This window comes from Saccostrea cucullata, unplaced genomic scaffold, assembly GCF_032062105.1.
Source record: "Saccostrea cucullata isolate Sc308-1 unplaced genomic scaffold, CSIRO_AGI_Scuc_v1 ctg1456, whole genome shotgun sequence".
Lineage (NCBI taxonomy): Eukaryota > Metazoa > Mollusca > Bivalvia > Ostreida > Ostreidae > Saccostrea > Saccostrea cuccullata.
Window position 1 is genome coordinate 108429 of NW_026923075.1, and position 14395 is coordinate 122823.

Here is a 14395-nt window from a genome sequence, read left to right on the forward strand (position 1 = left end):
CAAAGAGTCGGAAGCATCTGTTCCATATTTTTGGACATTTTTCTTGAAAAAGGCTTTCATGGTTACCTGACAACAAAACTTTTAAATAAAGAGCGTGATGACATCATTTTTTCTATCGTAAACTTTCCTTGCGTATGTAGCAATATACCCTTATCACCTGTATATTCAATGGGTTTATGTCTCACGGTTGATTCTGGTAAATGGAGTAAACCAAAAAGTAGTGTCGTACGTATAAAAAAAAAAAAAAAAAAAAAAAAAAAATTGTTTAGCAATTTGAATGAAACAATCCGGCAAAAATACGATCAAACAAAAGGTAAAAGAAATCAACAAAACAACCATAGAATTTTAAAATGAACTTATTTTTTGTATTCATATGAAGCAGAATTTGTCTGGGAAATCTTATTCTTGAAAAGAAGAAAACACTTGCTGTGGACTTCGACTCGACATTTAGATATACCGGGTATCAACGACGTATTGTCAATTAACAATGGTAATTTCCATTCTTATGTTGATACAATATTTCCCGGTGAGCTTGACATAAAAGGATACTATGTACAGAGTCTGACACATCCGTTTTCATATTTGGATATTTTACTTGAAAAAGACGCTCATGATGATACAACAACCAAGCTCTATGATAAACGTGATGACTTTAACTTTTCTATCGTCACCTTCCCTTACTTATGCAGCAATATACCTTCATCACCTGAAAACAGCAAGAGCATTCTCTACGTATGTACAATTTCTAAAACGAGGTAAGTTATTGACAAAGAAATGAATGAAACAAAAATATCAGCAGTCTCGTTTAAAGTCATCATTTCGTAAGTTCTATGGTCGATACAATGACCTTGTCAGCAAACGCAATTTATCATTGAGTCAAATGCTGACTGACGTTTTTCATTCTAATTGTTAGTCCATTACTAGTTTTTATAAACTGAATTGACAATGGATAATTCCGTTATTTCCCGATCATGACATGGAGCACACGGCAGTTGTGACCGGTCAGCAGGGGATGCTCACTCCTCCATGGCACCTGATCCCATTTCTGGTGTTTTGGAGGTACGTGTTTGCTCTGCTCCTGTTTTGTATTGCTTTATGGACTTTTGTTCTTGAATAGTGTACTGTTCGTTATCTCCATATGTTTCTTGTTAATCTTTAGATAAATTTCTGACTACTTTTGCGTAGAAGGAAATTAAAAAAAAAAATTATTTTGTATTTGCAAGTTCCATTTCTATTGAAGAATCTGTTGGGTTTTTTTATGTCAAAGTTTCTTTTCTTTATTGTTTTGCGATTAAAGTGTTGCGTGTATAAAGTCTGAATTGATTTAAGGAGGCTAGGGGGTCAACTGATTTTTTTTTTTTATTAACCACCAGATATAACTTAAATTTTGGGATATGATATCTTCAGCTGTCAACTATCATTTGGCAAAGAAAAATTTCATAAATTTTAGCTTTAAAATTTAACATTTTTTTTTTATATCTTTATATGGAGCTCTTCTGATGATGGAGATCAAAATACCCGGTAGTCTAAAAATGGCCCCGACCACCCAGCCCCCTTAAACATACTTATTTTATTGTCTAACACAAAAGGATCAGAAACAAGTTCTAACAACTTACAAGTTCTTCTCCTGGTGTTGGTAAAGTTGATACAGTTAGTACAATTGTCATAATAATAACATAGTAAAGTAAATGATATTGACAAGTAGCATGAATAAATCGAAATGTTAATTATATTTTCCAGATTCATTGATAAATTTATGAACTGCTAAAAATATAAAAGAGTTCACATCATAAGATAAAGTATATCGGTACCCATACCAACAGATGTGTGTCTAAAAAGTTTGTAAAAAAGATTATTTATTGTTCTTATATATCTTTTACAAACAAAGAAGAAATGATAAACATCCACATTCTGACCACAACTACATTTAGTAGAATCAATAATATTTCGTCTGTTTATAGTCTCGCAAAGACACAAATTTATATGTTTATGTTTTTTGGAAAATAAAGAGAATTCTTGAGTTTTTAGGATCCATATTTCATAACAACAATTCTCAAATGGAACTGCTGAAATGAAGGACCAAAGGCTTGATAGAATTGTTTGCAAGACTCCGCTATGTATCTTTGTACGGTTTTTGTTGAAGTTTTTCGAATCCAGCTTAAATAGGTATGACAATTTAATTAAATGAAATAAGAAGATAATGAATAGTGATCTTCAAACAATACAAATCTGTAAACAGGGCATAAAACACAGACCCAAGGAAATTCCAGAGGTACGACCTTAGAGGTATAAGCATCACCTGTTGACTGGTCACACACACACAATGGGCAAATTGATCAGAAAGAAGGAATATTCCGTATAGTAAAGGAGATGGGTGAACATGACGAGAGATAAGCCCATAGCACAACAAACATGAAGGTGAAAAATTAAATCTCAATAATTTAAAAATTTTCCTTTATATTTAATCTAACATTAAAGTGAACATTATGTAAACTCTCGACAACTTGCACAAATCTCATGAAGATTGAAGTTATTTGGCTATGAAATATTAAATATACACGAAAGAGGACAAAACGAGTCATTTTTTCACACTATAACACTATTTTTCGATATGAGTGGGTCCTCTCTCCATTTTTTGGAAAGTTAATTGTCAAAGTTTGCATTAAAACATACATATTTTGGTTTCTAAAATTATGGAGCAACGACCCACAATACCTTAAAAATATAATTTTATGACAAAACTTTCGTATCTTTTCAAGAAATACTTGAAGTCCAAGAATTCAATGGTCATATCACAAACAAGATTTAAATGCCACACTTCACCAGGACTTGTGTAGCGTAGTGGTTAGCGTGCTATATAGTCTCAATAGAGAATGCAAATAAGGAATTTTTATTGCCAGGGTTCGTACCCACTGGATACCACATTATTTTTTTTTTTATATATATAAAAGAATAAATTTTAACGAAAACTTTCCTCAAAACTTTTTGTTTATTATGACTTCATAAAAACAAATGATAAGAACTTTACTCTAAATACTAAATTCACAATTTGATTTTGATTTTTATATATCTGAAGCTAGTGGGCTTTCTGCACGCTAAGTTCACCCATCTCCTTTGATATAAAATCGAACAAACAATTGGAATGAAACACGTCAGCTAAAAGCTTCAAGAACCTCAAGATCAGCACTTTATCATATGCATATCATTGGCATTTAGTTTGCTAATGAAAAAGGGGAAGAAAACAAACAGTGATCGGTCTGTAAAGAAAGAATATCAAACCTCTACATATGGCACGCCAAATTCACAAAAAAGAGCAAAACATAGTTTCACAGTCGATAAACTAGGTTCATCGGTTGTAAACTATTATAATAGTTTACAATGTTATTTTATATTTTTACATTTGTAAACCATAGTTAACGCAATAATCTATGTTTCCGAACACATAAATTATACTAAACACTAAAAACAAAAAAAGGCTACAAAACATAGATTATCTGATAAATACAGTTTCACGATTTGTAAACTATGGTTTACAACTCTTAACTATAGTGTAGTTCACGATTGCAAGTTAATATAAAAATGTAGTTAACAGACGTGAATCTATGTTTATCAACAAAATCTACTGAGTATTGTTAACGTATTATTACAGACAGATAAACTTAGATTAGCATTCGTAGACTACAGTTAACAACCGTTAAATATAGTTGTACATATGAAAACTATAGATAACGAATTGTTAACTATAGTTCACGGTTTGTAAACTATAGTTTACTGTCGATAAACCTAGTTTATCAACTGTGAAATTATGTTTAGCTCATTTTTGTGAATTTGGCATGCCATATCTACATACAATACAAAACTATTTTAAAACAGATCATAAAACACAGATCCTGAAGATTTCAGGTGAGGTCAGATGTCCAGGAGGAGTATACGTAAGTACATATATACACCCCTGTCGATACACCAGACCTCAGCAAAAATTTTGATCAGGTTCCGTTGTTGAATGCAGCATATTCGTTAAAGTAAAGGATTATTAATATAAATAAAATTGTTTTGAAAATAAGTAAATTTGGTATAAAAATGTCAGCCACAAAAAGACCTAATGATGTTAAATTAGTTGAAAAAGCTATTATAACGATCATGGAATTTACGTAATGCTGATCTTGAATGGGGTTGTTAAATCACTGTAACATCCTCTTAACTGCCAGTAATACCTATTTGAAAGCACCTGATCCCACCTGTGAAGTTTATGGACTTTGAGATTGAATACTGTTCGTTATCTCCATATCCTTCTTGTAACAGTTGACTATTTCTTCTGCTATACAATAGAGTTGTACCTAGTCCTAACCGTCTACAGTAAGTAAAACATCCAAATACGAAACAGGTGTAACATACTATATTACTCTGTGGTTTTCCCAAGTCATTTTATTAGTTCATATCTAAACGACTTATGGATGGAAATTAACAGTATTAATTGATGAAACAATAATTGTTTTGTCTATTTATTATAAAATTTATTTACAGCTAGTCCCTAAGCAATCTATACACACGTGTCTACCTGAAGGTTTTGGAATAAATTTTGTTGGTGTTGGTGTTAAAGGGATTTCAACAACCTCGTTTTAAAGTCAGCATTACGTAAATGCTATGGTCTTTATTTGATGACTCTGCACTAGTAGCATATATAACCTTTCACTAGATCTTATTTTACTTGACTTGTTTTGTAAGTCACTGAATTGTTAGATTTTTTTAAATTAAATTTGCTTGTCAAACTTTTATTTTTTCTTCTCAATTCTGACTTAAATATTTTGACATCGAAAGAAACTGTAAGACAGAGAGTCATATTTTGTTTTAAAAGGTATTTTTTACTAATGTTTACGAAGACTTTGAATATTGATGAACTGGGCTGGGCACAGCTTGATACTTAAGGTTTGATCGGACACAATGCTTGACATGGTTAAAACATACAATCCTGGTATAGATATACCTTTAAAGGAAATAATAATGAAATTTGCCCCGTACCCACATGCGCCATCCATTCCGTTAGGTCTGAAGTCCACTTAATTTGGGGCATTCATGTATTATGTAGACAAGCGATGTGAATATAATTTATTGGTCATTCAAGATTCCTGAAGGGAGGGAGACAAGGTACAAGAAATGAAGAATAACAAGTCGTAATATAAACTAATGACAGATAACAGCTATAGGTACACAAAGTCACTGAGTCACGGTCACAGCAGATGTCTTTATAGAAACCTCAGACAAACACCAAAAGTTGTTTATATATTATATATGTATTAGGTGAGAAGTTGTTGGACTTTGAACCCAAACAGTAAACGTTCTCTAACTGTCTCTTTTCTTTCATGACTGGTGATTTATAAAAGATTATATAAACAATCGAAGGCTTTGAAATATCGTTAGTTTAAAATGTATTTCTATCGGAAACAGGGTCGTTCGATCTTTGATGATTTATGTAGCATTCATAAATAAATTAATTTTTTAAGCACGTATAAATTCTAGAAGTCATCAAACCTTACTCGTAATGTTTACGGTATAAAATAACCTGCACGTCTGACCGATTACCCCTATATGACGTCACTTGCCAAAGTCCTTCAGTAAGTATGAGGCACTAGCTTAAACCAGGAGTTCAAACGAATTAAACACATTGGGCAAACAACCTTATTACATGTACTTTCTGTTACATTGGATTTAAATGAAATTCTGAAGGTAATTCTTGAATTATACTACATTGACAAAATCGAACTACTTTCCAATTTCTATCGCGACTATGTCATGTACAGAAATGAAAATTCCGTTCGAAATAATTATCCTGGATTTATTTATAAATATTTCAAGTTGTTTATCTTGATAGTTTTGAAGTGAATTTAAGTCTATTTTGTGATTTTAAATTGTTTCGTTTAATCGTATTCGAATCGCTCATCTGTACAAGCTATAAATAAATGTATAACTACAACCAGTTAATTTACTTTATACAAGAAGAGCTCTTCCGCCGTCGACTATGATTTGTAAATGATGGGAAAAAAAATCGATTTCAGTGAAATTATTCCAATATTTATCATTTAATAATTGATCTGAAATTTGTGAAGTACAACATACCTGCTCCTTTTATAACAGGCTAAAACCTTTATAATATACATGAGCTTTCTTTTTAATGATTTTTTTTTTGAATTCGTGTTTTTAAAAAAAATTTCCTAAATTTCTTATGCTTTTGACAACGTTGTGTTTGTGTTGTTTGTATGTTATTTGAAGCCATATAGAATTTTTTTCACTCGTCACCAATTGCCGCAAATTTTTTCACTCGTCACCGCAAATTTTGTCCTATACTCAGCACTCGACAAGTTAATGTGATTTACAAATTGTAAAATTCACCAACTCCCAACATGCCTAATAAAGAGATCAAACCATACCAGATCAGACAAAATGCACATGACCTTCTCAGCCAATTAGATTCTGTTTTACTATAGATTTTTTGTACGATATACTTATTTTTTATCTCTTATTATTATTAAATTTTGAATTTTATACCTCCTGGATCAGGGGTCCTGGTGTAAGAACGGGGCTCTAATGATGATATACATGTATTGGAAATACATTAATTCTAAGCATATAGCTATGATGAGTAGGTGCTTCTTTAAGAATTGTAAATTCTAAGACCACTGGGTCAGAGGTACTGGGAGGAAGCTCAACTGATTAATTATACTGAAAGTGAATTAATGCTTTGAAATCTGCTTTTTTTAATTAATCAAATATTTTTATGTGCAAAGGTGCCGATTCCAAAATTTTGAAATGTGTGGTCCCGGGATCAGGGGTTCGTGTGGAGTGGGGCACTACTGATTATAATCATTATATAGTGGAAATGCATTTTTTTCCTTGTTCATCTATTCTGCCTTTGGGTATTAAGAAATCAAACTAAGCAAGTTGTTGACACTTAAGTACATGCTCTGAGTACCGGGTACAATCAATTTTAAACCTAGGCAGGCCACAAACGGATAAGTTGATGTTACAGGGACTCATCAACCTCGTCTCTAGTCGTCATTTTGTAAATTCTATGGTCGGGTTCTTGTTAACAAATATAACCTATATCATTGCTGCAGGATAGCTTTATGGTTTTTAATTTTAGTATTTTACCATAACGCTATAAATCCTGTAATGGAAATACGGCGCAACTTACGACACAAGATTTCTGCGAACTTTTAGAATGTTTTTCTCTATTTTCCACCATTGGTCAATTAATTAACTACCTTTCATTTATATCCTTTTAGAAACCTGTATATTTTATCCACTTTTTAACTCTTTACAGCTCGTCTTTACAGGCAAATTAACTTTCTTGTTTTGAATGTTCTACCATGCGACAAAATACTAGTAATCAAAACGAGGGTTTATTGGTCTATATAAACAACTATAAAGAGTAAGAGGATGGGGGTAAAACATCCAGGTTGGATAAATAATATATCTAGATTTGTGAGTGAAAGGTAGTTGATTGACCAATGATGGAAAGTGGAAAGCCTTGCGACGTAAATTGCAACACATTTACGAAAACGGGATCTGTAGCGTTGTGTAACGCTACAGTTCTGCAACTAAACCTATCATTGCGTCGTATTTTTGTTGACTTCTTCATGCCAATTGTTAGACCTTTGTTTTTTATTCAAAATTTTACTACGAAATACTCTGTATACCTTAGCAATATATAGGGTTCACGGTGGGTGTAAGGGGATGCTTAATACTCTAAAGCACCTGATCCAACCTCCGTAATTTCCAGGGTCCCTGTTTACTGTATTGTTCTCAGTTTGGTTTAGGTCGATCATCGTTCGTTATCTTCGCATTTTGCGGTATATAAAATTTGTTATTTTTAACTTACTCAGTTCCTGTAAAGACTAAACTTGATGACAGATTCAAAGAATGACAAAATCCAATCAAGGGCACTGGGGACTGAGCCCTGAGCCAGCATTGGGAGTAAAGGTGGTTAGAACTGACGCTCCTCTCTGGATCAAACTGGTCAGTGCTGGGACTGGGGCCTGCATAGCTGACGTGGTTACATTTCCTCTTGATACTACCAAAGTCAGACTACAGGTTAGCCATGAAGTTTTAATTGATAATCTAGTCTTTGCGACTATTTTATAAGATTGTTATTCTACTAGGTCTTCTCGTTGAAACAACGACAGCATCCTCACGTCAGGGGACCTGAGCCCACTCGTGACTGTGGGACCTCTGACAAACTTTATGCCATTTTTTACGAGCTGATAACAAAGTCTTTCAGGCAGGGAAATTATAAATCCTGATTCTTGTTCTCAACTATTGACTACAGCTACTTCTGATTGTATAGAAATATTGTACCATAAAATAAACTTATTTATTGAGTTATTCATTTTTTTTTTTTGATTAAGAAACTGATCCACTTCATATTTGTATTAAAGCTGACAAGTAACCATTATTTACTGTAGGTACAGGGTGATGTTGGTTTTCATAGTAAGTACTCTGGCGTTGTTCGGACGATTCTGACAATTTTCCACGAGGAAGGCGGAAGAGGATTGTACAGAGGACTAATGGCGGGCTTACAGCGGCAACTCTGTTTCTCCACAATAAAACTCGGCTGCTATGACGATGTCAAGAAGTTGTACGCAAATCTTTTATTAACAGGTAGTAATAAACTTTATAAAACAGAAACTTTATCAACTTTATCGGTAATATATGTTGGACGGGTTTATTGGTATTAATAATTTTTTCTGTTTCCTAATTCAAATAGAGGACAATAAACCAAACAGAACCCCTGTTTCAATCCGAATTTTGGCGGGAGTCACAACGGGGATACTTTCTGTTGCGGTTGCGCATCCAACCGACACCGTCAAAGTTCGCATGCAGGCTCAGAGTGGCAACAACCTTCGGTATGCTAGCACTTCTGATGCATACAAGAAGATATATAACACGGAGGGGGTGAAAGGACTCTGGCGTGGTAACATGAGGATAAATACACTTCTTTTGAAATGCAATGCCTCACATTTTAGTACTTTTTCTTCTTATTTTGTATCTTGTGCATAATTTTTTTTTTAGGTTGCTTACCAAATATGTCAAGGAACGGCATTGTAAACGTAGCAGAAGTTGTTACTTATGATGTCATTAAAAGTCATTTGATAGGTAGTGACGTCATGTCAGAGGGGGTTCAGTGTCACTTGGTGTCAGCGTTTGCGGCGGGATTTTGCGCAACTGTTGTCGCTTCCCCAGTTGATGTAGTAAAGACTCGCTACATGAACTCCTCGTCATCTCGGTACAGAAATGTCATTCACTGTGCCACAGAGCTATGGAAGGCAGGTGGCTTTAGAGGTTTTTATAAAGGGTATGTAATTAAAACATCTTGTCAAAAATTTGTATAATATCAACAAGTTTTAGCTCACCTGAGCCGAAGGCTCAAGTGAGCTTTTCTGATCACATTTTGTCCGTCGTCCGTCCGTTTGCCTGTCCGTCCATCCGTCTGTAAACTTTTCACATTTTCGACTTCTTCTCAACAACCAATGGGCCAATTTTAACCAAACTTGGTACAAAGCATTCTTGGGTGAAGGGGAGTTAAAAATTGTTAAAACGAAGGGCCAAGTCCCCTTACAAGGGGAGATAATCAAGAAAAGACAAAAAATGGGTGGGGTCACTAAAAAAATCTTCTTCTCAAGAACCACTGGGCCAGGAAAGCTGAAACTTATGTGGAAGCATCCTTGGGTAGTGTAGATATTAAATTTTTAAAATCATGACCCCCGGGGGTAGGGCGGGGCCACAATAGGAAATCCAAGTTTTACATAGAAATATAGAGAACAAATCTTTAAAAATCTTCTTCTCAAGAACCACTGGGCCAGGAAAGCTGAAACTTATGTGAAGCATCCTTGGGTAGTGTAGATTTTAAATTTTTAAAATCATGACCCCCGGGGGTAGGGCGGGGCCACAATAGGGAATCCAAGTTTTACATAGAAATATATAGAACAAATCTTTAAAAATCTTCTTCTCAAGAACCACTGGGCCAGGAAAGCTGAAACTTACGTGGAAGCATCCTTGGGTAGTGTAGATATTAAATTGTTAAAATCATGACCCCCGGGGGTAGGGCGGGGCCACAATAGGGAATCCAAGTTTTACATAGAAATATATAGAACAAATACTTAAAAATCTTCTTCTCAAGAACCACTGGGCCAGGAAAGCTGAAACTTATATGGAAGCATCCTTGGGTAGTGTAGATATTAATAGAGTAGATATTAAATTGTTAAAATCATGACCCCTGGGGGTAGGGCGGTGCCACAATAGGGAATCCATGTTTTACATAGAAATATATAGAACAAATCTTCTTCTCAAGAACCACAGGGCCAGGAAAGCTGAAACTTATATGGAAGCATCCTGGGATAGTGTAGATTCTAAAGTTTTAAAATCATAAAAGGGAAGGGGGTAGTGGGGCATGATAGGTATAGCAAGATGGGGAATCTGGTAAAGAACTGCATCACCCAAGTTACTCAGGTGAGCGATGTGGCCCATGGGCCTCTTGTATTATTTTAAATTTATATTCCAGTTAATCTGAAATACAAAGTCTATTTTCACTTCCAGATTTCTGCCTGCATTACTAAGAATTGGTACATGGAATGTGTTGATGTTCTTGAGTTATGAGCAAATAAAACTTCTTATTCAGCCACCTTTGGCACAAATTACTTCACATTCTAGGGACGTTGAAAAAGCAACGCAGATCCTCTTCAAAGACAAACATACATAAATTCACATTGGAACTAAATCTACACATGTACATGTATATATAAATGAAGATTTAATACACCCTAAATGATAAAATGTAGTATCAACAATTCAGTCAAGTTCTATTTTGATAAGTGCAATAAAATTTATCATCTTCAGAAAAGAAATTCATTACAGTGTTAAACTTAATCAAGTAAATATTGCAGGATTTGAAGTTGTTACCATATTGATATAAGATTGTTAATATTTAAAATGCTATTGTAAAACAACCTTTTCTTATGTGTATGTGTAAACTCCTTTTACTGTTTTAAATCACAATGTAATAAATCTATATTGTTGGAATTGTTATGCCGTATAGTTTATAGTTATGTTATAGTTTTATTTCATGTTTTTATACCATGGTTTAGCCAAGTTGACTTGTATATTTTTAATATGTATATGACAAGTTATTTATATACGGTGTACAAATAAATATTGAATATTTTCTTTTTTTGTCATGACATGTATTGTTTCATATTTGAAATAAAATATAAACTAAAATATTTTAAGTTTTAAATAACAATAGTTTGGTATTTTCATTTAATGCATGAATGATCAAGAAAGATAGGCAAGGATAACACATCTCTAAAATGCCATATTTATTGTAGTATAGATCTTTTTCTCCGTTTACATGAGGAATACTTTTACCACTGGATTATAATTCTGCAGAATCACAATTTCTATTTGATCTATTGTTAGAAATTTTTATTGTTATTTTAGTTTGACTCAGGATTCCTTAAATGTACTCTAAATACACTAGGGAAATTTTTGCAGGAAATTTGTAACCAAATTGAAATACAAAGGGTAAATTAAAATGACACAGAAAAATGTAATTTTTCAATACACCCTAGTAGTACCCTAATGAATGTACATGTATATTGAAAGGTAAAAAATGAAATGAAGGGTTAACACAATGCTTACATTAAGCATGGAACATGGAATAGGGAAAGAACTTGTAGACTGGATAAGGAACTACCTAAGTGGAAGGAAACAACAAGTATCCATAAACGGGGCAACATCAAAATGGCATAACGTAACTTCTGGCATTCCACAGGGGTCAGTAATTGGGCCGATAATGTTCGTTATATTTATCAACGATCTCCCTGATATCGTGAGCTCTACTGTGTACCTATTTGCCGACGACACGAAAATCTTCAATATAGTTAAGGGTAGGGAAGATAAAATGACACTTCAAAGAGATCTTGAGAAACTAACAGAATGGAGTAACACCTGGCTCCTAAAGTTCCATCCAGATAAATGTAAACACATGCACATTGGAAAGAAAGACCCAGACCAAGACTTTGAGTACGAGCTGTTAGGACGCACTCTGGAGAAGGTACAAGAGGAAAAAGACATAGGAGTCATCATAGATGAACAACTCAGCTTTGACAGACACATAAGCGAGAAGGTGAAAAAGGCAAACTCTATTTTTGCAATGTTAAGGCGAACGTTTCAACATTTGGATGAAGAAACTTTCATTCCTCTTTATAAGACACTTGTCAGGACACATTTAGACTATGCGAGTTCGGTCTGGTTCCCTTTCAAATCAAGACACATAGAGATGATTGAAGGAGTGCAGAGAAGAGCTACCAAGCAGATTCCAGGATTGGCAAAATTAAGCTATGAAGAAAGGTTGAAGAAACTAAAACTACCAACGCTGAAGTACAGGCGCCACCGAGGAGATATGATTGAAGTATACAAAATAACAAGTGGAAAGTATGACCCATTAGCAGCAGACTTTATCAAGTTAAGGAGAGACCACGTTATGAGGGAACAAGGAAGAGGGAATTCCAAGAAGCTATTTGTACAGAGACCGAGACTCAATATAAGAAAATTCAGCTTCAGTGTTAGAACTGTCAGTCTATGGAATAGCTTACCAGAGGACGTTGTTAGTGCTAAAACTCTGAATACTTTCAAGAATAGACTAGACAACTTCTGGAAGGACCAGGATGTGCTCTATAACTACAAAGTAGACTTTAAAACCGATTACACCGGTAGTCACCCAAGTAGTTACAAAGCAAGTTTGGAGTCCGACGAAGAGGACCTTGACAGGACCTGTGTTGGAAAAATACCATAAGTAACCATAAGTAAGTATTAATGTAAATACAAATACATACATGTATGTACAAAAATTTAAAGATAAAGAAACTGGTTCACAAACAAAGCAAGATACTTTCAATTCAACAGTTGAAGTGCATTGTATGAAGTTTGAGATGAGCTGCCTTTTTTTAGAAAAATAAAAATAAAATGTGGTTCCAACTACAATTTAGTCAAAAACTACACCATGGGCAGCCTTCCTCTTTTTGCTGGTCGGATTCACAACACTCATGCCGACTTTTTTGGGTTTGGGTTTGGCATGGGATTCTCTTTTAGAGCCTATATCTAGGGCAGAATTTCCTGCACCAGTATTAGCAGTTTGGGACTTCAGGGTGTCTATGGTCTTGTTTGCTACTGCAAGCTCTTCTTCAAGTTTTGAAGAGGACATTGCTAATTTAAACAAAAGTTCTTGTAGTTCTGTTTTCTTCTCAGCGGCCTTGCATTCATATAGGTCAAAAGTCAATGCACTCACTCCCTTTCCAATGGTAAGAGTAATTTTGTTTCCAATCATTGCAACAGAAAGATCTCCATCTGTAAAGCCTTTCCTGTTAAAAATAATGTAACTATTATATTAGACTAAATACAAATCATTGTCTATATAAATTAAAATTTTTTGGGGAAAAACTCCTGCATTCCTGCAAAGTGCCTATGTACAAAAATGTTTTAATTAAAACAAAAAGATATTTTATAGGATCCAAACAATTTTTATGCTATATAATTGATAAAGGGAAATTAATTTCTTTGGCTGAAATATGTTCATGTCAAAAGATATCTCATCCTTCAATGATCATTTTTTTTTTCTTTCAACATTTTCCATGCAGTTTTTGATTTATCTAACTTGGACTCAAACATGTGCCTCAAACTTTCCTGATTATTCTTTAAATCAAACACCACAGATGATAGTGTATTTAGATTTCCTGACACAGAGTCAGAACATGTTTGTTTTGGTGCCACATATACCGGACGGTATTGTTATTCAGTGCCATTTCCTTGAGCTTTCTTTCTGAGGTTTTCATAACCGAGATTCACTGTATTTTATAATATACAAATGTAATTTCATTGGAAAATATCCTACTTCTGATAAAATTTATAAATCTAATTTCCCCTATCAATTTAAATGATAAAATTAAAACGCTATTGGACACGCAGAGCTTTTTTTACCTAATTTTCAATAAAAATGCCTCATTTGATGAAGTCTCTGACAATTCTCTATGTGACTCAAATTCATCTTCATCCATCTCAAGCCGCCAGATATCAAGACCGTCCGTCACATTAAGAGACCAATTTGTTCCCATTTTTGTAAAACAAATGAAACGCTGACGTCCATTTTCGACTATTTTGTGTAAATCAATAACCTTTGCCCCCAAAATACTGTCTTTGTAAGATGACATTATTTAGGCGGTAGGTCATTCAGACGAAAAAAGATTTTTAGTGTTATGACACTTGTTATCAGTTTCTCTTTTTCATGGAGGCAGACATCTTGGATATTTTCCCCAAAACGAAATAAATAAATTTTACCATATTTTCT

At 34.0% G+C, this 14395-nt stretch overlaps 2 protein-coding genes across 2 annotated transcripts; one reads left to right on the forward strand and one right to left on the reverse strand.

The window, feature by feature from the left end:
- The first annotated feature begins 5629 nt into the window (after positions 1-5629).
- LOC134263081 (dicarboxylate carrier SLC25A8-like) lies at positions 5630-10828 on the forward strand. The gene is made up of 6 exons (XM_062745387.1): positions 5630-5724; positions 7881-8088; positions 8460-8655; positions 8762-8968; positions 9067-9349; positions 10591-10828. The coding sequence occupies exons 2-6, from the start codon at positions 7918-7920 to the stop codon at positions 10751-10753; spliced, it is 1020 nt and encodes a 339-aa protein (XP_062601371.1). The 5' UTR covers positions 5630-5724; positions 7881-7917; the 3' UTR covers positions 10754-10828.
- A 2056-nt stretch (positions 10829-12884) lies between these two features.
- On the reverse strand, positions 12885-14331 carry LOC134263082 (uncharacterized). The gene is made up of 2 exons (XM_062745388.1): positions 14029-14331; positions 12885-13412 (listed from the first exon to the last, which is right to left on the reverse strand). The coding sequence occupies exons 1-2, from the start codon at positions 14256-14258 to the stop codon at positions 13037-13039; spliced, it is 606 nt and encodes a 201-aa protein (XP_062601372.1). The 5' UTR covers positions 14259-14331; the 3' UTR covers positions 12885-13036.
- Positions 14332-14395: the final 64 nt, after the last annotated feature.

What these genes read in the sequence shown, in the direction of transcription:
- LOC134263081 (XM_062745387.1), top strand. Translation starts at nt 7,918, where the DNA reads ATGACAAAATCCAATCAAGGGCACTGGGGACTGAGCCCTGAGCCAGCA. An exon ending in CGCAAATCTTTTATTAACAG is followed by an intron (nt 8,656 to 8,761) that starts GTAGTAATAAAC and finishes TAATTCAAATAG; the next exon opens with AGGACAATAAACCAAACAGA. An exon ending in GGTGAAAGGACTCTGGCGTG is followed by an intron (nt 8,969 to 9,066) that starts GTAACATGAGGA and finishes TTTTTTTTTTAG; the next exon opens with GTTGCTTACCAAATATGTCA.
- LOC134263082 (XM_062745388.1), bottom strand. Translation starts at nt 14,258, where the DNA reads ATGTCATCTTACAAAGACAGTATTTTGGGGGCAAAGGTTATTGATTTA. An exon ending in GCATTTTTATTGAAAATTAG is followed by an intron (nt 13,413 to 14,028) that starts GTAAAAAAAGCT and finishes TATTTTTAACAG; the next exon opens with GAAAGGCTTTACAGATGGAG.